The sequence below is a fragment of the Hyaena hyaena genome, unplaced genomic scaffold, assembly GCF_003009895.1.
Source record: "Hyaena hyaena isolate Hyena2069 unplaced genomic scaffold, ASM300989v1 scaffold_497, whole genome shotgun sequence".
Taxonomy (NCBI): domain Eukaryota; kingdom Metazoa; phylum Chordata; class Mammalia; order Carnivora; family Hyaenidae; genus Hyaena; species Hyaena hyaena.
In genome coordinates this window covers 776,273-797,137 of record NW_024081130.1, presented here as the reverse complement: position 1 = coordinate 797,137, position 20,865 = coordinate 776,273, and the positions used below count along the sequence as shown (strand labels likewise).

Here is a 20,865-nt window from a genome sequence, read left to right as displayed (position 1 = left end):
CATCACTTGGCTGCCACACACTCCTTCTCCGTACCTAACCTTCCTAAAACAAAGGTGTTCTCATTGAACATAACCCTCCCTATCTCTTATACAAAGAAAAATAAGACTTGACTCTCTCCAGAACTGATGTAATCCAGTCTCATCAGTTACTGCTTTCAACTCCAAGTACAGGATCTCTGGGTGATACCCATTCCATCTCTAATCTAGTCAGACTCCCAAAGTGATATTCTGTAAACCTTGGACTAAGTCGAAGGTTCACCACCAACAACATACCATATACAAAATAGCAGAAGGAGGGCAGAGGAGAGAGAAAAAGGAAATCGGTTCAAATATGCAAATACACAAAGACAGAGCAAGGAAGAAACCATGGAAAATATGGACAGAAAATGCCAATTTTATTTTTCTGAAATTGGCACCTGACCAGAGCTATACCTGTTCCACTCTCTTGCCCTCAGCCAGTACAAGTGAAACAAAAACTGAATGTTGATGAACCTGATCTTTAATAATACTATGGCACTAGCATACTGGCCCCGGACTACCTCCCCCCTCAACTTCTCATTACATGAGTGAAAAACAGAAATGTTTCATTTGCTTACTTCTCTGATTTTGAGTCCCACTGGTGCAGGGCCACAGGACAGGACTTCTCCAGGTCCAGATTCTCCTCTGTTCTGTTGATTATAGAATGCTCAGAGTAAGGTTGCTGTCTTTAGCAAATAAAAATGCAGGATTCCCAAATACATTTGAATTTCAGATTGACAATTTATTTTAGTATAAGTATGTCTCATTTGATATTGAGATAGACCTCTACTTAAAAATGATTTGTTGTTCATCTGAAACACAAATTTAACTGTGCATTCTGTATTTTATCTGGCAGATAAAGAGAGTCAAAAAATTAGTACAGGGACTCGTCAGACATTAGAAATATATGTAAGGGTAATTATTCTAGAGAGAGTCAGAGCTGAGGGCAACGGAGGACCTAACCAGTACTTACTAAGCAATAGACCACTGCAGTCACAAACCCAAGCTGAGAGTAATGGCATAGTAGAATGATTTGGGGAAGGTATTTCCCCACCTCTGAACTAAATGGTTTCTCATTTAACTCCAAAAGGAATTGACACTCCACCCTGTTACCCAACTCTCCCCTAGACTCCCTGCTTCTCCAAGTCTGGGAAAACAACAAATATGTACTTGAAACTCCGTCATGATGGTTATGAGTTGTGTGTTCTTAGCCATGTTAATGTGTCTGAGCCCCAATCCTACATCTGTAAAGTGACAGTCATGGTATTGCCTGAAGTTGTTGTGGAATTAAAAGAGTAAAACCTCAGATTTGACCTCTGTGTACATTCTATTTCAGCAAAATAAGTTTGAATAATAATGTGAGAATAGGAAACCCCAGGCTCCCAGGGCAAACCACTCTTCTACATCTCTATCCCCATTGGCGAGACTCTATTTCTCTTTTTCTCTTTGGTGGTAGGGTGGAGAGGCCCTTGATTTGGAATAAGAAAAATCTATTTCTGATCCAGAAGTCCTGATAGCCAATCCATAAAACTGAGCTAATCATACCCACTTCACAGGGTTGTTATGCAAATATAGCTAAGAGTTGGGACAATAAATGAGTCATAGGCTCTCAAAAAATGCTAATTCCAATCCCATTTGCTCTTGTGATAATGTGTATAAAATCCTACCTACCATACGGTATGTTCCCTTCCCCCATCTACTCTCCATAGATCTTTCTTCTGCCTATGAACATCTGGTTCAGAGGAAGAGAGAGATCCAGATCAATGTTTTTCAAATTGCAGGTGGTCATCCTTTAAGTGGGGTGCTGTTCATATTTTAATATGGAGTGGATGGGGTGCCTGGGTGGCTCCGTCAGTTCAGTGTCCAACTCTTGATTTCAACTCAGGTCATGATCTCGAGGTTCATGGGATCAAGCCTCACATTGGGTTCTGCACTGTCAGTATAGAGTCTACTTGGGTTTTCTCTCCCTCTCTCTCTACCCCTCCCCTGCTCACTTTGTTCAGTCTCTCTCTAAAAATAAATCAACATTTTTTTAATTTTAAATAAAACAATATGGAGTGGAATGGAATGAATGGAAACCGAAAGCACTGCCCATGACAAGGATAAATATTGTTTCCTGAAACTTTTGATTCATTTGTATGTGGTATGTTTGTGCTCACGTAGGCAGGTACACATATATATAGGTACTGGGTCCCTTTGCAAAATGCATTTCCTATTGTGGGCCATAAAAGTGCATATGTTTCTGGACGCTCTGTGTAAGGACTCCCCCCACCCATGTTTCTGATGAGCCTGTAACGAGTTGCCCTAACTGGGAAAGACACGATCCCCCCACCTCCCCTCCCCAGATAAGGCACCATGGTTGAAAGCTCATCCTAGACGCCAAAACTTGAGGGTCAGGCCTCCACCTCACCTCCAGCAAAACGGAGGGTAACTTGGGGGGAAACTTCTTATCAGAAAGACCATCAGTTTAGGCTGGGAGAAGAAAACATGACCACAGAGTTTCTGTGGTTACCAGCCCAGCCCTTCGCTCATCGCTGGAGTTATAAAACCCAAGCCGGAAAATAGAGGCAGCATCTGCCCCGGGCAGCCTCTCTGAGAAGATGCATTGTCTTCCTCTCGCCCTGCTGCTCCTTCTCCTCTGCTCCAGAGCTGAAGCTGGTGAGTCTTGTGGTCCTTTCCTCTGGAAGCTGCAGGATCAGCCCCCAAAACAAAATTTAGTCTGAATATAGCAGACTCTCAAACAGGATCACAGGATCTCTCTGCGAGAATCCAGAGTGAAGTTCCACTTGGGATACGCACCCCCGCAACCCCAGTCTCCGTAGCCTATGGTAGTTCCCAGGGACCAAGTCCAGAACTAGGCTTTGTCCAGGGCAAAGCCCAGAACAGGTGGAAGGAAGAGGGGGCATCTTGTCATGACTAAACGTGAGATACTATGTAGGAGGTCCTACGTTCTCTTCATCTTCTGAGCTTCCAGGCTATACTTTACCTTGTAAGGTGGCTGTTCTGTGACACTGCTCACAAGCTGTGGAGAAGACTGAGACTGGGAGCTGGAGAGCCTGCCCTGACCGGTGGCGGGGGAGCATGGAGGCCCCAGGCACAATGGCAGTAGGGAAAATTCAAGGTGAAAGAGGCCTGAATGGCATCTGAGGCCAGACTGGCTGCTGTACCTGGAAGAAGGAATGAGAATTTATATGAGAGGTTGTGGGTGGGGACACCAGATACCAGAGCCTCTTGAGGAGGACAACAAGGCAGAGTCAAGGGTGAGGATGAGATTCAAGAGAAGCCCCTCCCAACTTTAGCCCAGCCTATGCATTCTCTGTGTTCAGGCCGTGGGGCTCTCTGTTCCAGGGGAGATCATCGGGGGCACAGAGTGCAAGCCACACTCCCGCCCTTACATGGCCCACCTGAAAATTGTCACTTTCAATAATGGACTGGCATCTTGTGGTGGTTTCCTGATAAGACGGAACTTCGTGCTGACGGCTGCCCACTGTGCAGGAAGGTGACACAGCAGGGTCCCATTTATCTCCCTTCTGGAGATAAACAGCCAGGGTGGCAGCCAAGGACACACCCTTGGGCAGACTGAGGAGAGACTCCTAGGGCTGGGAGAGGCAAGACTTGAACTTAAGGAACTTGGTCCCATAAGTGATGAGATTCCCTGATCTTCAATCACTGTGAGCTCAGCTCCCCTACAGAGGAAAAGGAGTCCCTATCCAAAAGTCCCTCCTCTAAAAGTAGCTCCCCTCTCGCCAACCCCAGCCAGTTTTCCAGGCCACTTCCTCTATGCCTTTCCAAGAACACTGGCCTTTAGTTCTCAGGGACTTAACCCATCTTTCCATGGGAGGCAGACAACAGGGGACACCAGGGATCCCACCACCTCACCTCCCCCTTTCCTCTGATATCTCCTGGCCCTCACACAGGGCTCCCTGAATTAGGAAGTGCTAACCCTGTCCCCTGGATCCTCCATGGTCTACTCAGTCCCCAGCAATTTCTGAGGTTCCTGGAAATTGTCCATGTTCCCTGAGAAAGCTATTCCCTGAGTAAAACATGAGCCCTCCTCCCCCCAAATACTATAAGTGGCCCAGGGAAAGGGGGGTGGGTAGAGTCCAATGACCCCCATTATAGACTCTAGTCCTCTTTTCTCAGAAGGGCACATCCCAGGAGAAACCCCAGACCATCACAATTTTCTCATGGTCCTTCCTTCTCCCTCACAACAGGTCCATAATGGTCACCCTTGGAGCCCATAACATACAAAAGAAAGAAGACACATGGCAGAAGCTTGAGGTCATAAAACAATTTCCTCATCCAAAATATGATGACAGTGCTCTTCTCCATGACATCATGTTACTGAAGGTAATAACTTCTTTCTCCACCTTTTCCGCATTCCATTCTCTTCGTTTTCTCCTTCAGGTCTCCATTGGCCTGAAATTTCCCCAACCTGCCTCTGGACTCCAATCCCACTGACTCAGCCATCGCATGTAGTTCTAATGCAAAACAGATTGCCCTATCCTTCGATTTCCTCCAACTGCCCTGTCACCCATTTCTGGCACTGACAGCCCCTCATGCCTTCCACAGTTGAAGGAGAAAGCCAACCTGACCCTGGCTGTGGGGACGCTCCCCCTTCCACCCCAGTTCAACTTCATCCCCCCTGGGAGAATGTGCCGGGTGGCTGGCTGGGGAAAAACTCAAGTGAATGGCCGAGGCTCCAATACACTGCAAGAGGTGAAGCAGAGGCTCATGGATCCCCAAGCCTGCAGACACTACCCAACTTTCCACCACAACCTCCAGCTGTGTGTTGGCAATCCCAGGAAGACAAAATCGGCATTTGAGGTGATTCTCAGACAAGAGTTCTTTTCCACAAGTCACTCTTTGGGGTCCAGACATCTCGTGGAAGAAGATGGGGTGGGAAGGTTGTCAGCCAACGACAGGGTTTCAGATCATGGGCCTAAGGAACCGGGATTGCCCCCTGCAGATCTGTTCCCCCCATGGCCCCATGCAGTCTCCAAGCACCCCTCCCAGGCTGCCACACAGGGCACATGGGGCGGCAAGAAGGAAACAGAAAAGGGCACATGGGGCAGCAAGAAGGAAACAGAAAAGATGTATAACCCCCTGAGGACTCAGGGCTGCTGGGTCTGATCCCAGGTCTCACTGGGAGTGAAGGACTTCCCAGCTCACCTTCTGTGTTCTCTCTCTCTCTCTCTCTCTCTCTCTGCCTCACAGGGAGATTCAGGGGGCCCTCTTCTGTGTGCTGGGGTGGCCCAGGGTATCGTATCCTATGGACGGAAGAATGCAAAGCCTCCTGCTGTCTTCACCCGGATCTCCCACTACCGGCCCTGGATCAATGAGGTCCTGAGGCAGAATTAAGCCTGGATGGAGGCTGGGCCAACCTGAGGGGAAATCTGGAACCGGACCTGAGCAGGTTCTCTGTGCTGCTCACTCTCGAGCTGCCTCTGATCTCTGCTGAGGCCCTGCCGCATCCCTCAGACCCGAGAGGGCCCCTCCAGGTCACAGAATCTTCAGTAAACCTCAATAAAGACCCAGCTTCCAGACTTGAGCATGTGTCTTCTCTCTGATGCTCCCTTCTCTTGGCACAATGCAACTGGCCTCCAGCCCAGGCAGCCTACAAGCTTCAGAAAGAGTGGGGGTGTGCAGGGGCCGGTGGGGGGGTGGGGAAGCATGAGTTACAGAGAGGAAATAGTGAAGAAAAATTAGGGAAAGAACGAACAGAGAGGGAATCCCTGGAGAGACAAGATCCATACTTCCAACTTACACAAGATGTTATGCCAGACCCTGTAATCATCAACTCTGTACCAACTCGAATCTATCTTTAGTGATATCCAGAATCACTAAGAACATTGTGAATCGCAAGCAAAGATGTAGGATGTCTGGAGCATCCCTGGCCTCTCCCCACTAGGTCCCAGGAGTAGCGCCCCTCCACTGAGTTGTGCCAACCAGAAGTGTCTCAGGGCACTGCCAAGTGTTCTCCCAGAGGCAGGGGAGCAGGAATCAACCTCAGTGAGAACCACCAGCTTAGATATGTGATATAAGGAAGGCAGTTGGTGCCACATAGGGCCCCCCTTGCAGTCCACCTCGATAAGAGGAGATCTACTATCTGCGGGCTTCAATCGGAGATGCAGAGAAGATTGTCTCTCTCCGCTGCAGAACAGAGAGCTGGAGCCGATAAGGGGAGGGATAGCATCACAATCCTGCACGAGCAACTCCCAGCCACGAGGGCCGCGCCCAAACCAGCAGGAAGTCAAAAGCCTAGAGACTACTCAACACGAAGTCTTGCCAGTTGAGAGACTGGCTAGAGGAGAGAAAACAGGGCGGAAGGACGAGGACAGGCACACCAGGAGCCTGAGGCTGACAGCCCTCCTGGCTTCTGAGGGTACAGTGAATCCCTGCCTCCAGCAAACTCTTTCTAGCAATTTCACCTGAAAAACATAATCAGAGATTATGTCTCTGGTTACTTCTTACAGGAAGATTCAGGAACAAAGATTTTAATCACAGCATTGTTAATAATGGAAAATTTGGAATCCCAGCCATGGAACAAAGCTTAAATGGCAAATGTATATGACTGAATATTTTGAATTCATTAGAAACTTGTTTTCAAAAACACTCAGTCATGTGGGAAAATGCAAAACTTCAATGTAATGTCATACGGATTTGTTTTTCCTGGGAAGACCCTGGACTCTTCCTCTTCCCACTGTAAAATATCGCTTGACTGAACGTCCCTCTACTCTCCACGAGAGATTAAGAAATAGCTAACAGGGGCGCCTGGGTGGCTCAGTCAGTTAAGCGTCCAACTACAGCTCAGGTCATGATCTCACGGTTTGTGGGTTTGAGCCCCGCGTTGGGCTCTGTGCTGACTGCCAGCTCAGAGCCTGGAGCCTGCTTCAGATTCTGTATCTCCCTCTCTCTCTCTGACCCTCCCCTGCTCACGCTATGTCTCTTTCTCTCAGAAATAAATAAAATATTTAAAAAAAAAAATTTTTAAGAAGAAGCTAACAGATCTCTGCCTGGATTATGTGATTTGTGACATTTGGGGCCATTATTTACTGAGTCTATGTTTTTTATTAAATGTTGAAAGGCTTCTGTCCTTACTCAACCTTTCGGTCCTTTCAATTTATTTGGACAATTTAAAAGTGTTTGGACTTTTGTGTTTGTGTCTTTGTTACACGGCTTTAGGGCTATGAAACACCATGACTGCCCAGAAGAGGATTTGGATGCATTACTCAGAGTTCATTTCCTCATCAATTAGGAAACGACTGCATTATTGGGCCGGGGTAGCCAAGAAGCAGAGATCTTTGCTAGAAGATGGTTTTCCCAATGACCATCTTCTCTGATTTCCATCTCATGTGCGAACTTATCTGGGCTGGGCTTGCAGGCTCTGAAAAGTGTAGCACAATTTTCCATAGCCAGCCCCACCTCTGGGCTGTGAAACAGCCACATCATTGTGTTCTTTTGGCCTTTATCCCAAAGGGTCTGTCTGTCAGGTCTCCGCAGTGGCAGATGGCACAATCACACAGGGTAATTTAGGAAAAGTTCAGTGGAGGATCTATCTATGTGCAAAGGGAACAGGAAGCCACTGGGGCATGGTGACACATCCCACAGCTGGCAAGAGTTCGGAACCACCACCGTCCCTTTGGCATGAAGGGGGCTGGGTAATAAGCGGTTACTGGAGCCCAGAAACACAGCTGGAGCTCCACCTCCCCTTGCTCTAGCTGTAGCTGCAGGATGGGAGCTGTGGGCTACGGAAGGACCCACAGCCAACTAATTCTAAATGGTTTCCCGTGAAAGAACTGTGTGAATAAATTCTACTGTATCAATCTCCTGCTCCCCAATTCCTGCCTGTGCTCCCATTGGCCAATCCTTTTATCCTAAGTTTGTTTGTTTGTTTGTTTGTTTATTTATTTTGAGAGAGAGAGAGAGAGAGTGTGTGTGTGTGTGTGTGTGTGTGTGTGTGTGTGTGTGTATTCAGGAGAGGGTCAGAAAGAGAGGGAGAGAGAGAATCCCAAGCAGGCTCCATGCTGTCAGCCCAGAGCCCACAGGGCTCCATCCCCTGACCCTGGGATCATGACCTGAGCCAAAATCAAGAGGTGGATGCCACCAAGGCACCCCAGGTCAAAGTTCTAAAGCCACACTCTATTCTATTCCCAACAGCCTCCCTAACTCTTCCTCTTGTTTGACAGAAGAAAAAGGCAAAGATCATATCACTGAGCCTTACATAGGCTCAAGCCTGTGCTAAAGTGGTTTTCAGTGCAGGAGAGGTAGCTGGCCCAGGAGGGATACCTTTGTGATTCACTTCTATGTGAGAGGCAGGGACTGCTACATTTTTAAGACAACCCCTCAAGAGGGAGACTTCTGGCCCGTCAGTGACAGAGGCCACCAACGAGGTCAGAGCTACTGCAGGAGCCAGAGAGACATCGTTTGATCACTGGGTAGCAGTGAAGTGCTAACACTGGCTCCTACAGACAGGGGTATGACTGGATTCCACCACTCCATCCCGGAGAGGGGACACACTCCCGTGCTGGAGAACACGAAGGACCACTAATGGAAGCTCAGCTAACAGCTTCAGGAGAATGAAGTACTTGATGTCTCCTCTGCCTTGTGTTCTGCCCTCTTTGCTCAGCATTTTATAAACTGCTTCTCTAGTTGCCCAGTGCCCCAGCTGCATCTGAAAGAGCTGCTGACCTCAGATCCTCCCACCACCCTCTATCTGATCTTCTGGAGATATCTTCTCATCCTTGGCCAAAGGAACCTACAACATATCCAGAACATTTGAAGGCCCTTGCATATAGGATATGAGGGGATAATAATACTTGAAAACCTAATATGCAGCCATGGCCCACCTACTAGAGCTGAGACCTATGCACCAAGTGACAAAGTCCTCGTCTGTCTGCATCTCACAGTAGGTCATTTGGGTTCTTGACCCCACGCTGTGGTTAATTCCCTGGTCTCTGACGGCATACTTGGCATGTATATACAGGACTTAGAAGCTAATAGAACTCTCTTAATGATTCCTTGATTTATGAAATAAAGTCCATTTGGATAAGAAAGGCTGAGAGGAGGGGCAGCTGCCTGACCCAGTCAGAGGGTAGAGCATGAGAATCTTGATCTTAGGGCTGTTGAGTTTGAGCCCCACATTGGGTGAAGAGACTACTTAAAAATAAAATCTTTTGGGGGCACCTGGGTGGCTCAATCAGTATACAGCTTTGGCTGAGGTCATGATCTCATGGTCCGTGAGTTCAAGCCCCACACTGGGGTCTGTGCTCATGGCTCAGCGCCTGGATCCTGCTAAGGATTTTCTTTGTTGCCCTCTCTTTCTGCCCCTCCCCCACTCACACTCTGTCTCTCTCTCAAAAATAAACATTAAAAATGTTTTTTTAAAAAATAATAAATAAAATCTTTTTTCTTTCTTTTTTTTTTTTTTAAAGGTCTCAGTTGGTTAAGCGTCTAACTTTGGCTCAGGTCATGATCTCACGGTTTGTAGGTTTGAACCCCTCATTGGGCTCTGTGCTGATAGCTCAGAGCCTGGAGCCTGTTTCTAATCCTGTGTTGCCCCCTCTCTCTGTCCCCCACTTCTTGCTTTCTGTCTCTCTGTCTCCCTCTCAAAAATAAAAAAAAATTTTTTTTTAAATAAAAAAAATTGCTTTAAAAAACATTTTTTTAAAGCTAAAGGGAAGAAAAAGGGAAGAATGTGTAGCTGCCTCCCCACCTCTGGCCAAAATGATAAATCAGAAAGAATACAGCATCCCAAATGAAATGCATTGTGTCATGGCACTCTTAAAGATTTAAAGGCAGTGGGGCGCCTGGGTGGCTTAGTCGTTAAGCGTCCAACTTTCGCTTAGGTCATGATCACGCGGTTCGTGGGTTCAAGCCCCGCGTCGGACGCTGTGCTGACAGCCGGCTCAGAGCCTGGAGCCTGTTTCAGAGTCTGTGACTCCCTCTCTGACCCTCCCCTGCTCACGCTCTCTCTCTCTCCTAGAAATAAATAAAACATTAAAAAAAAAAAGATTTAAAGGCAGAGTTCCAGTTATCCTGGAAAGCCAGATATACCATGGCAATGGACTTGCATAAACTTTACCACGTGGTAGCCCCCCAACTGCTGCTGCTATTTTATATGTCATATCTTCATGAGGATAGATCAACACAGCCTCTAGCATTTTATATGTGACTTCGGATAAAGCAAATGTATTCTTTCAGTCCGCACCAGGAAGAAGGAGCAGAACAGTCTGCACTCACCCGAGAAGGAAGGCAGTCTGAATTTGCCGTCTTGTCTCAAGATTATGGCAACTCTCCAGTTCTCTTACAGGATAAGCCCAAAGAGGTTTTTAGGTCTGGACATTGCCCAGAACATAGAACCAGCCCACTATCTTGATGGCATGGGCCACTAAAGAGAGCTGTGTCTAGTAGGCCTCTTTGGATTTTGGAGATAGCATATAAACACCTGAGAATATTGTTCTGGCCCACTTTAATGGATGCCTCGGAAATCTGATGACAGTTTCAAGAGAAAGTCTTCCAAGGCAAGAGAGCAATCTGTAGCAGGTTCAGGCAGAACCCAATGAACCCCAGAAGAACCCATAGGTGTTATAGGTACTCATGATAGATAAGCATGATTGGTGAATTACAGCACAGACCTTTAAGGTTCTGTAGTAAAGCCATGCCTTCTGTAGCAGAGTTATTTACCATACAAAAAGTAGCTCCTGGGAAGCTACTGGGTCCTAATAGACACTGAGTATCTGATCTTGGGCCATCAAGTGACTGTGATCAGACCTACTGAATTCAAGGCCTTAGTTCCCAGATAACAGACCAGGGGATTTGCTTCCACGGGGGCTGAGGATATAGTAAGGGTTTCACTAAATCTAAAGTTATGGCTGCCAGCCTGTCTTGATAACGAGTGAATCTCTAGGCAACAGTTACCTCACTACCATGAATAACTGACCCTTATTATCATACAAAGATAGAGTTGTCACATAATAAGGGCAGGGAGGAGTATGAGGCATTCCTTGGTGCTTCTATGCCCAGTGGTAACTAAAACCTGTAACCACAGCAACCCATCCCTCAAAAAAAACAAAAGCAGAGTAACCTCAGAGATAAAGGTCTAGGTTACCGCACTGGGTAAACAATTAAACCAACAGAAGAGCTTGCCACAGGGTGGAGCAGGAGGGGGGGTGGGGAATGGGTGCCAGAGGAGGAAGACAGCAAATACTAATAATGGCCCCAGGACCAACTTCAACAGGAGGGACTATAGCCTATCTTTATAAAGTGATTAACATTTAGGAGAAAGCCAGAATAGCAAAACAGCATGGAAATCTTTTTTCTGTCTCGCGTCCATGAAATACAGCCAGATCAACACTAAACCATCCTGCACACCTAGAAAACTGATCTGAGGATTAATACAACAATCTACACAACCTGACCCACAGAACTCAGCAGGTACACAGCTCAGAGAGGTGAACTGGGGGAGAGAGAGGGCATGGAGGACAGAGAGCCCTTTTTGCTTGTGGAGAGAGGAAGGAGACAGGGAAGAGTAAGGGAAAAGCACTCCCTCCCTCCCAAAAAAAAGCCAGCTAGAAAGAAAGTGTTAAAAAAAAAAAAAAAAGGTGGAAGCAGTCGCAGTGAACTAAAAAGGGAGAAAAGAGAGGGTTTAAATTCCATTAAGACCCTCTAAACAGGGAGAGCACAGAGGCTCAAACTCCACAGCTCAAATACCTGTGGTGCTCTGGTGGGAAGGGCAAATTCCCAGGAGAGTGGGTCCGGGAGGTCCTCTGTCCACGCGAGATTTTCCACAACCCTGGAAAAGCGGCTGCTTAGTAACTTAGTGAAATTTTTCTGGGATGGGCTGGCACCCCGCCACAAGTCTGTGGACACAGGAAGCAGCAAGGTCTCACCAGCATTCCTGGGTGCTACTGGCACCCGGCCATTGCTCCATGAGACCCCCTCCCCACCCCACCCCAGAGGATCTGAGCGGGTCAAAGCATCAGTCCCTCAGAAGTGAGGGGTCAGGAAATACAGCCGCATCTCAGATAAAACTCAGGAGCAAGGTGCAGCCTGGCAACCTGATGGCATGATTAAGGACGGTGCAAAAGCAGGGAGTGGACTGAAACCGAAGACAACAGTGTGCGACTCCTAGTCAGGTAAAGCAGAGAGTTGTGTTACTCGCCTGGATACCTGGGTGACGCCATTTTCACCCCGCCCGCTCATGCGCATACACACCTACAGGCACCGCCGCAATCCACCCCAGTGAGCTAAGCATCGCCATCTAGTGGATAACGGAGCCATTACACTAAGCCCGGTCAATCCGGGCCAACCTGGCTTTTCAGGAACTCAACAATCTCTCCGGTGCTTAGTTTAAGGACTATAGTCCTCTATAGTTTAAGGACTTAGTTTAAGAACTATAAAGTGCTTTCCCCTAGTTTGACTTCTAGGGGAAAACAATGTAATATCAATCATATCTCAGTCGGTTTGCTGGCCCATCTATTCAATTTCCTTTTTTTTTTTTTCTTTTTTATTCTTTCTTTTTTGTTTATTTTCTTTTACTTGAATACAAAAAAGATAATTTAAAATTTTATTTTTATTTTCAATTTTTATTAAAAAAATATTTTCCTCTTTTTATGAATGAATTTTTTTTTACTTTTTTTTGTAAATTTTTCAGATTCTATTTTACTTCCATCATTTCCAATTATTCTATTTCATCATATTCATTTTCTCAAATTTTCAAACTTTTTTGGTTTGTTTGTATTTTCGGTTTTGTTTTTGTTTTGTTTCTTTTTTCCTTTCGTTTTCTTTATCCCTTTTTTCTCTAATCACTCAAGCTCCTTTGAATAACCAGAACAAAACACACCTAGGATTTAGTATCATTTATTTGATTGTGTGTGTGTGTTGTTTTTAATTTTTTAATTTTATTTTTTTTTCTTTTCCTCTAATCAATCAAGCTCCTTTCAATAACCAGACCAAAACAGGGGTGCCTGGGTGGCTTAGTCGGTTAAGCGTCCGACTTTCGCTTAGGTCATGATCTCGCGGTTCGTGGGGTCGGCCCCGCGTCGGGCTCTGTGCTGACTGCCAGCTCAGAGCCTGGAGCCTGTTTCAGTCTGTGACTCCCTCTCTCTCTGACCCTCCCCTGCTCACGCTGTCTCTCTCTCTGTCTCCTAGAAATAAATAAAATATTAAAAAATAAATAAATAAATAACCAGACCAAAACACACATAGAATCTAGCATCACTTATTTGATTGTGTGTGTGTGTTGTTTTTAATTTTTTAATTTTATTTTTCCCCTTTTTTCTCTAAGCAATCAAGCAAAAGAGCACGACTTAACCATAAGAGAAATCACTGACTCATTAAAAAGGAACAACATCACAATCGTAGGGTTCCCAGAAGATGAAGAGAGAGAAATAGGAGTAGAAGGGTTGTGTGAGCAAATCATAGCAGAAAACGTTCCTAACCTAGGGAAACACACAGACATCAAAATCCAGGAAGCACAGGGGACTCCAAGATTCAACAAAAACTGACCATCAACAAGGCATATCATAGTCAAATTCACAAAATACTCAGGCAAGGAAAGAATTAGGAAGGCTACAAGGTGGGAAAAAAAGTCCTTAACATACAAGGGAAGACAGAACAGATTTGCAGCAGACCTATCCACAGAAACTTGGCTGGCCAGAAAAGAGTGGCAGGAAATCTTCAACGTGATGAAAAATATGTAGCCAAGAATTCTTTATCCAGCAAGGTGGTCATTCAAATAGGAGAGATTAAAAGTTTCCCAGATAAACAAAAATTAAAGGAGTTCATGACCACTAAACCAGCCCTTCAAGAAATTTTAAGGAGAACCTCAAGGAGAGAAAAGACTGGGGGAAAAAAAAAAGACCAAAAACAACAAAGACTAGAAGGACCAGAGAACACCACCAGAAACTCCAACTCTACAAGAATCACAATGGCAATAAACTCATATCTTTCCATACTCACTCTAACTGTCAATGGACTAAATACTCCAATCAAAAGACATAGGGGAACAGAATGGATAAGAAAGCAAGACCCATCTTTATGCTGCTTACAAGAGACCCTCTTTAGACCTAAAGACACCTTCAGATTGAAAGTAAAGGGATGGAGAACCATCTATCATGCTAATGGTCACCAAAAGAAAGCTGGAGTAGCCATACTTATATCAGACAATCTAGACTTTAAAGTAAAAACTGTAATAAGAGATGAAGAAGGGCACTATAACATAAGGGGTCTATCCACCAAGAAGACATAACAATTGTAAACATTTATGCTCCAAATGTGAAAGCACCCAAATATATAAATCAATTAATCACAATTATACATGATTTTCTAAAAAGAAAATCAATAAGGAAGCCATGGCTCTGAATGACACACTGGACCAGATGGACTTAACAGATGTATTCAGAACATTTCATTCTAAAACAGCAGAATAAACATTCTTTTCCAGTGTGCGTGGAACGTTCTCCAGAATAGACCACATACTGGGACACAAATCAGCCCTCAACAAGTACAAAAAGATCGAGATCATACCGTGCATATTTTCAGACCACAACATTATGAAACCGAAATCAACCATAAGAAAAAATAACAAACACTTGGAGACTAAAGAACATCCTACTAGATCCATCCCTAGAATGAATGGGCTAACCAAGAAGTTAAGGATGAAATTAAAAAGTATATGGAAGCAAATGAAAATGATAGCACCACAGCTCAAAACCTCTAAGACACAGCACAGGCATTCATAAGAGGGAAGTATATAGCAATCCAGACCTTACTAAAGAAGGAAGAAAGGTCTCAGACACAAAACCTAACCTTACACCTCAAATTGCTGGAAAAAGAACAGCAAATAAAACCCAAAACTAGAAGAAATAATAAAAGATTAGAGCAGAAATCAATACTATTGAAACAAACAAAAAAAAAAAAATAGGAGAACAGATCAATGAAACCAGAAGCTGGTACTTCGAAAGAATTAACAAAATTGATAAGCCACTAGCCAGTTTCATCAAAAGGAAAAAAGAAAGGTTCCAATTAAATAAAATCAAGAATGAGGGGCGCCTGGGTGGCTTAGTCGGTTAAGCGTCCAACTTTCACTTAGGTCATGATCTCGCAGTACGTGGGTTCGAGCCCTGTGTCGGGCTCTGTGCTGACTGCCGGCTCAGAGCCTGGAGTCTGTTTCAGTCTGTGACTCCCTCTCTCTCTGACCCTCCTCTGCTCACGCTGTCTCTCTCTCTCTCTCCTAGAAATAAATAAAACATTTAAAATAAATAAATAAATAAATAAATAAATAAATAAATAAATAAAATCAAGAATGAAAGAGGAAAGATCACAACCAACACAGCAGAAATAAAAACAATATTAAGAGAATATTATGAACAATTATACACCAATAAAATGGGCAATCTGGAAGAAATGGACAAATCCCAAGAAACATATAAACTACCAAAACTGAAACAGGAAGAAATAGATAATTTGAGCAGACCCATAACCAGTAAAGAAATCGAATTAGTCATCAAAAATCTCCCAAAAAACAAGAGTCTAGGGCCAGATGGCTTTTCAGGGGAATTCTACCAAACATTTAAGGAGAGTTAAGACCTATTCTCTTGAAGCTGTTCCAAAAACTAGAAATGGAAGAAAAACTTCCAAACTCTTTCTAGGAAGCCAGCATTACCTTGATTCCAAAACCAGACAAAGACCCCACTAAAAAAGAGAACTATAGACCAATCTCCCTGATGAACATGGATGCAAAACGCCTCAACAAGATATTAGCCTACCGGATCCAACAATACATCAAAAAAATTATTCACCATGACCAAGTGGGATTTATACCTGGGATGCAGGACTGGTTCAATATCCACAAAACAATCAATGTGAGTCATCACATCAATAAAAGAAAGGACAAGAACCACATGATCCTCTCAAGAGATGCAGAGAAAGCATTTGACAAAATACAGCATCCTTTCTTGATAAAAACCCTCAAGAAAGTAAGGATAGAAGGATCATACCTCGAAATCATAGAAGCCGTATATGAAAGACCCAATGCTAATATCATCCTCAATGGTGAAAATCTGAGAGTTTTCCCCCTAAGGTCAGGAGCAAGACAGGGATGTGTCCACTGTCACCACTGTTATTCAACATAGTACTGGAAGTCTTAGCCTCAGCAATCAGACAACACAAAGAAATAAAAGGCATCCAAATCAGCCAGGAGGAAGTCAAAGTTTCACCCTTCACAGATGACGTGCTACTCAATATAGAAAACCCAAAAGATTCCACCAAGAAACTGCTAGAAATGATCCAGGAATTCAGTAAAGTGGCAAGAATAAAATCAATGCACTCGGGGCGCTTGGGTGGCTCAGTCGGCTAAGCTCCGACTTCGGCTCATGTCATGATCTCACGGTTCATGGGTTCAAGCCCAGCATCAGGCTCTGTGCTGACAGCCAGCTCAGAGCCTGGAGCCTGTTTTGGATTCTGTGCCTCCCTCTCTCTCTGACCCTCCCCTGCTCATGCTTGCTCTCTCTCTCTCCCTCTCTCTCACTCAGAAAAAAATAAAACATTTTAAAAATTTTTTTAAAAATCAATGCACAGAAATCGGTCACATTCCTATATACCAACAATGAAGCAAAGGAAATGGAAATCAAGGAACCAATCCCATTTAAAATTGTACCAAAAACCATAAAATACCTAGAAATAAACATAACCAAAGAGGTGAAAAATCTATACACTGAAAACTGTAGAAAGCTGATGAAGGAAATTGAAGAAGACACAAAAAAATGGAAAAATATTCCATGCTCCTGGATAGGAAGAACAAGTATTGTTAAAATGCCAATACTATCCACAACAATCTACATATTCAATGCAATCCCTATCAAAATAACACTAGCATTCTTCACAGAGCTAGAATAAACAATCCTAAAATTTGTATGGAACCAGAAAAGACCCTGAATAGCCAAAGCAATCTGGAGAAAGAAAACCAAAGCAGGAGGCATCACAATCCCAGACTTCAAGCTATATTACAAAGCTGTAATCATCAAGACAGTATGGTACTGGCTCAAGAACAGACACTCAGATCAAAGGAACAGAATAGAGAACCCAGAAATAGACCACAAACATATGGCCAACACATCTTTGACAAAGCAAGAAAGAATATTCAATGGAATAAAGACAGTCTCTTCAGCAAGTGGTGCTGGGAAAACTAGACAGCGACATGCAGAAAAGTGAATCTGGACCACTTTCTTACACCATACACAAAAATAAACTCAAAATGGATGAAAGACTTAAATGTAAGACAGGAAGCCATCAAAATCCTCGAGGAGAAAGCAGGCAAGAACCTCTTTGACCTTGGCCTCATCAACTTCTTACTCGACATGTCTCCAGAGGCAAGGGAAACAAAAGCAAAAGTGAACTATTGGGACCTCATCAAAATAAAAAGCTTCTGCACAGTGAAGGAAACAATCAGCAAAACTAAAAGGCAACCGATGGAAAGGGAGAAGATATTTGCAAATGACATATCAGATAAAGGATTGGTATTCAAAATCTATAAAAATAAAAACTTATCAAACTCAACACCCAAAAAACAATCTGGTGAAGAAATGGGCTAAAGACATGAACAGACACTTCTCCAAAGAAGATATCCAGATGGCCAACAGGCACATGAAACAATGCTCAACGTCACTCATCATCAGGGAAATACAAATCAAAACCACAATGAAATACCACCCACACCCATCAGAATGGCTAAAATCAACAAGTCAGGCAACAACAGATGCTGGCGAGGATGTGGCCAGAGGATCTCTTTTGCACTGCTGGTGGGAATGCAAACGGTACAGCCACTCTGGAAAACACAATGGAGCTCCCTCAAAAAATTAAAAATTTAACTACCCTATAACCCAGCAATTGCATTTCTAGGTATTTATCCAAGGGGTACAGGTGTGCTGTTTTGAAGGGGCACATGTACCCCAATGTTTGTACCAGCACTATCAACAATAGCCAAAGTATGGAAAGAGTCCAAATGTCCATTGATGGATGGATGGATGAAGATGTAGTATACATACATACAATGGAGTATTACTCAGCAATCAAGAAGAATGAAATCTTGCCATTTGCAACTACATGATTGGAACTAGAGGGTATCATTAAACTAAATTAGTCAGTCAGAGAAAGACAAGTATTATATGACTTCACTCATATGAGGACTTTAAGATACAAAACAGATGAACATCAGGGAAGGGAAGCAAAAATAATATAAAAACAGGGAGGGGGACAAAAACATAAGAGACTCTTAAATTTGGAGAACAAACAGAGGGTTACTGGAAAGGTTGTGGAAGGGGGATCGTCTAAAAGAGTAAGGGGCATAAGGAATCTACTCTTGAAATCATTGTTGTGCTATATGCTAACTCACTTGGATGTAATTTTTAAAAATAATAAAAACAATAAATAAAAAGAGTAGGACACTTAACCAACCTAGTCATCTAGGCACCCTAGGAGTATGTTGGGTTTTTTTTTTTTTTTAACTAAAACAGTTGATAATTTTATTTTCACTTTTCACAATACAAATGAAAAATGAAAATTGTTTTTTTTCCCCACTACTCCTCTGCCAAAACTATTCTCTCTTTGATAGGAGGGGCAAGCAAGTCTTCCTTGTCATGCTGCTAGAAAACACATAGAGTCATAGCACCCGGATCTCCTGGTAAAGAAGAACAAGTAATATAAAATGGGTATAAAGAAGCTCCCCTCCCTTCTTATCTGTCTGATCGAGTCATTCCTGGCTGAATGGGCACCATCACAGGACGGGCAGGAGGTCTCATCCCTGGGGGCCCAGGTGTCTTTGGCATGTGGCCCCCACAGGTGCCCTACTTGCAGGAGGAGGTCCCACTGACATCATCACAGGGGGAGGAGGGCCCTCCCCTCCTAACATCATGGGGGGCCCCCATATGGGATGCTGGCATTATACCAGGGCAAGGAAGGCCCAGGAGACTGGGGGGAGGTGGGGTCATGGCCCCTGCAGGAGAAGTAGAGAATGAAGTAGGAGGACTCGTTCCTTTTTGGAATGCAGTGGTTGTTTGTCAAACAGGCTCTGAACGTGCTCTTCCATTCATTTCCGATAGTAGTCTTCCACATCCTCTTCATGTTTCCTACCACTTTACTGTGTCTTTCTCACAGATGGAGAGTTGAGGGTGAGATATGGGTCACAGTAATCACAATAAATCTTGGGCATGTTGCTCTACAGGCTGTTTATTGGGGGTACATTGAAAATTTGTATACTTCATGGGGTCTTGCAGGGGGTTTTGCTGAGATGTAATTTACACATAACATTGTGTGACTTTAAAGTGTATAATGTGGGGCGTCTGGGTGGCTTCGTCGGTTAAGCGTCCGACTTTCGCTTAGGTCATGATCTCGCGGTTCGTGGGTTCGAGCCCCGCGTCGGGCTCTGTGCTGACTTTGAAGACCTCCGTAATGTAGGTGGGCTCCATCCAATCAGGTGAAGGCCATACGAACAAAGACTGAGGTTTCCTAACATAGAAGGAACTCTCTTCAAGACTGCAATATAGAGGGGCGCCTAGGTGGCTCAGTCGGTTGACTTTGTCTCCAGTCATGATCTTGCAGTTCCTGAGTTCAAGCCCCACGTCAGGCTGGCTCCTGTCAGTACAGAGCCCACTTCACATCTGTTCCTGTCTCTCTCTGCCCCTCTCCCACTTGCTCTCTTTCTCTCTCTCTCCCTAAAATAAGCAAACATTAAAGAAAAAAAAAAAAGACTCCAACATAGAAAACCTGCGTCAGTGTCCAGATGGCTGCCCTGAGTGGTTCAGACACAACACTGCAAGGTCAACCCTTACCTGAGTTCCCAGCCTGCTGATGCACCCTACAGATTTCAAACTTGCCAGTTCCCACAGTTGCAATAACCAATTCCTTAAAATAAATATCACTTATAGACAGGTAGATACTAATATTATATATATACATATATATACGTGTGTATATGTATTCACACATATTCATATACATATATGAATATATATATATATATATATATATATATTCAGATATTTAACCAAATGAGCCACCCAGGATCCCCAAGCATCTGACTCTTGATTTTGGCTCAGGTCATGATTTCACAGTTCATGAGTTCAAGCCCCATTGGGCTCTGCACTGACATTGCAGAGCCTGCTTGGGATTCTCTTTCTCTCTCTCTCTCTCTCTGCTTTGCTGTCATGCTCTCTCTCTCTCTCAAAAATGAATAAATAAACTTTAAGAAAATGTAAATTCCAGGTGGTCCACACATGATAGGTAAAACAAAACTTCTAGACAATGTGACAAGAGAGTATCTCTTTATCTCTTTACCTTGGGGTTTAGAATAATTTCTTCAAAGCACACAAAAATCAATAACTTAAAAGCAAATTTCTCAACCTTGAACTACTGACATTCTGAACTGGATAAATTTTTGTTATGGGGGCTATCCTGTGCATTATAAGAAGACCAACGTCATCCCTGGCTTCCCACTAGATGTTAATACCTCTGCCAATACTACCCCAGTTATGACATTCAATGCCTCAAAGACATTGTTAAATGTCCCCTAAGGGTACAGTGGCCAGATTTAGGGGGAAAAAACAGAACACCCAGTTCAACTTGAATCTCAGATCAACAACAACAACAAATTTTACCTGGAAAGTACTTACATGAAATTTATTTCATTGTTTATCTGATATTCAGGTTTAACTAGATGTCCTGTATCTGAAAATCACATCCATTAAGAACTACTGTCTCAAAGGAAAAATGATTTGATATATTGGACTACAAAAAGGAACCTCTATTGATCAAAAGACACTTTTAAGAGAGTGAAAAAGCAAGCCATCA

At 44.0% G+C, this 20,865-nt stretch overlaps 1 protein-coding gene, 1 long non-coding RNA gene and 1 pseudogene across 6 annotated transcripts in view; 1 reads left to right on the top strand and 2 right to left on the bottom strand.

Annotated features, from left to right (window-relative positions):
• LOC120246998 overlaps window positions 1–12,193 on the bottom strand; it is a 131,743-nt gene extending 119,550 nt beyond the window's left edge. For all 4 annotated transcript variants that reach the window (XR_005532200.1, XR_005532197.1, XR_005532198.1 and 1 more), the window contains exons 1-3: window positions 11,731–12,193; window positions 3,005–3,185; window positions 597–668 (exon numbers count right to left, since the gene is read on the bottom strand). This is a non-coding gene — a long non-coding RNA (uncharacterized LOC120246998). The remainder of the gene's footprint in view (window positions 1–596; window positions 669–3,004; window positions 3,186–11,730) is intronic.
• On the top strand, window positions 2,373–5,562 carry LOC120246992 (chymase). Of its 2 annotated transcripts, XM_039254674.1 has the most exons (6): window positions 2,373–2,676; window positions 3,041–3,139; window positions 3,367–3,517; window positions 4,233–4,368; window positions 4,591–4,845; window positions 5,236–5,562. In XM_039254674.1, the coding sequence occupies exons 1-6, from the start codon at window positions 2,619–2,621 to the stop codon at window positions 5,377–5,379; spliced, it is 843 nt and encodes a 280-aa protein (XP_039110605.1). In that variant the 5' UTR covers window positions 2,373–2,618; the 3' UTR covers window positions 5,380–5,562. The 2 variants fall into 2 exon arrangements, with proteins under 2 accessions (XP_039110605.1, XP_039110604.1); XM_039254673.1 differs by lacking the exon at window positions 3,041–3,139.
• A 6,481-nt stretch (window positions 12,194–18,674) lies between the features above and the next one.
• On the bottom strand, window positions 18,675–19,228 carry LOC120246978 (annotated as a pseudogene).
• Window positions 19,229–20,865: the final 1,637 nt, after the last annotated feature.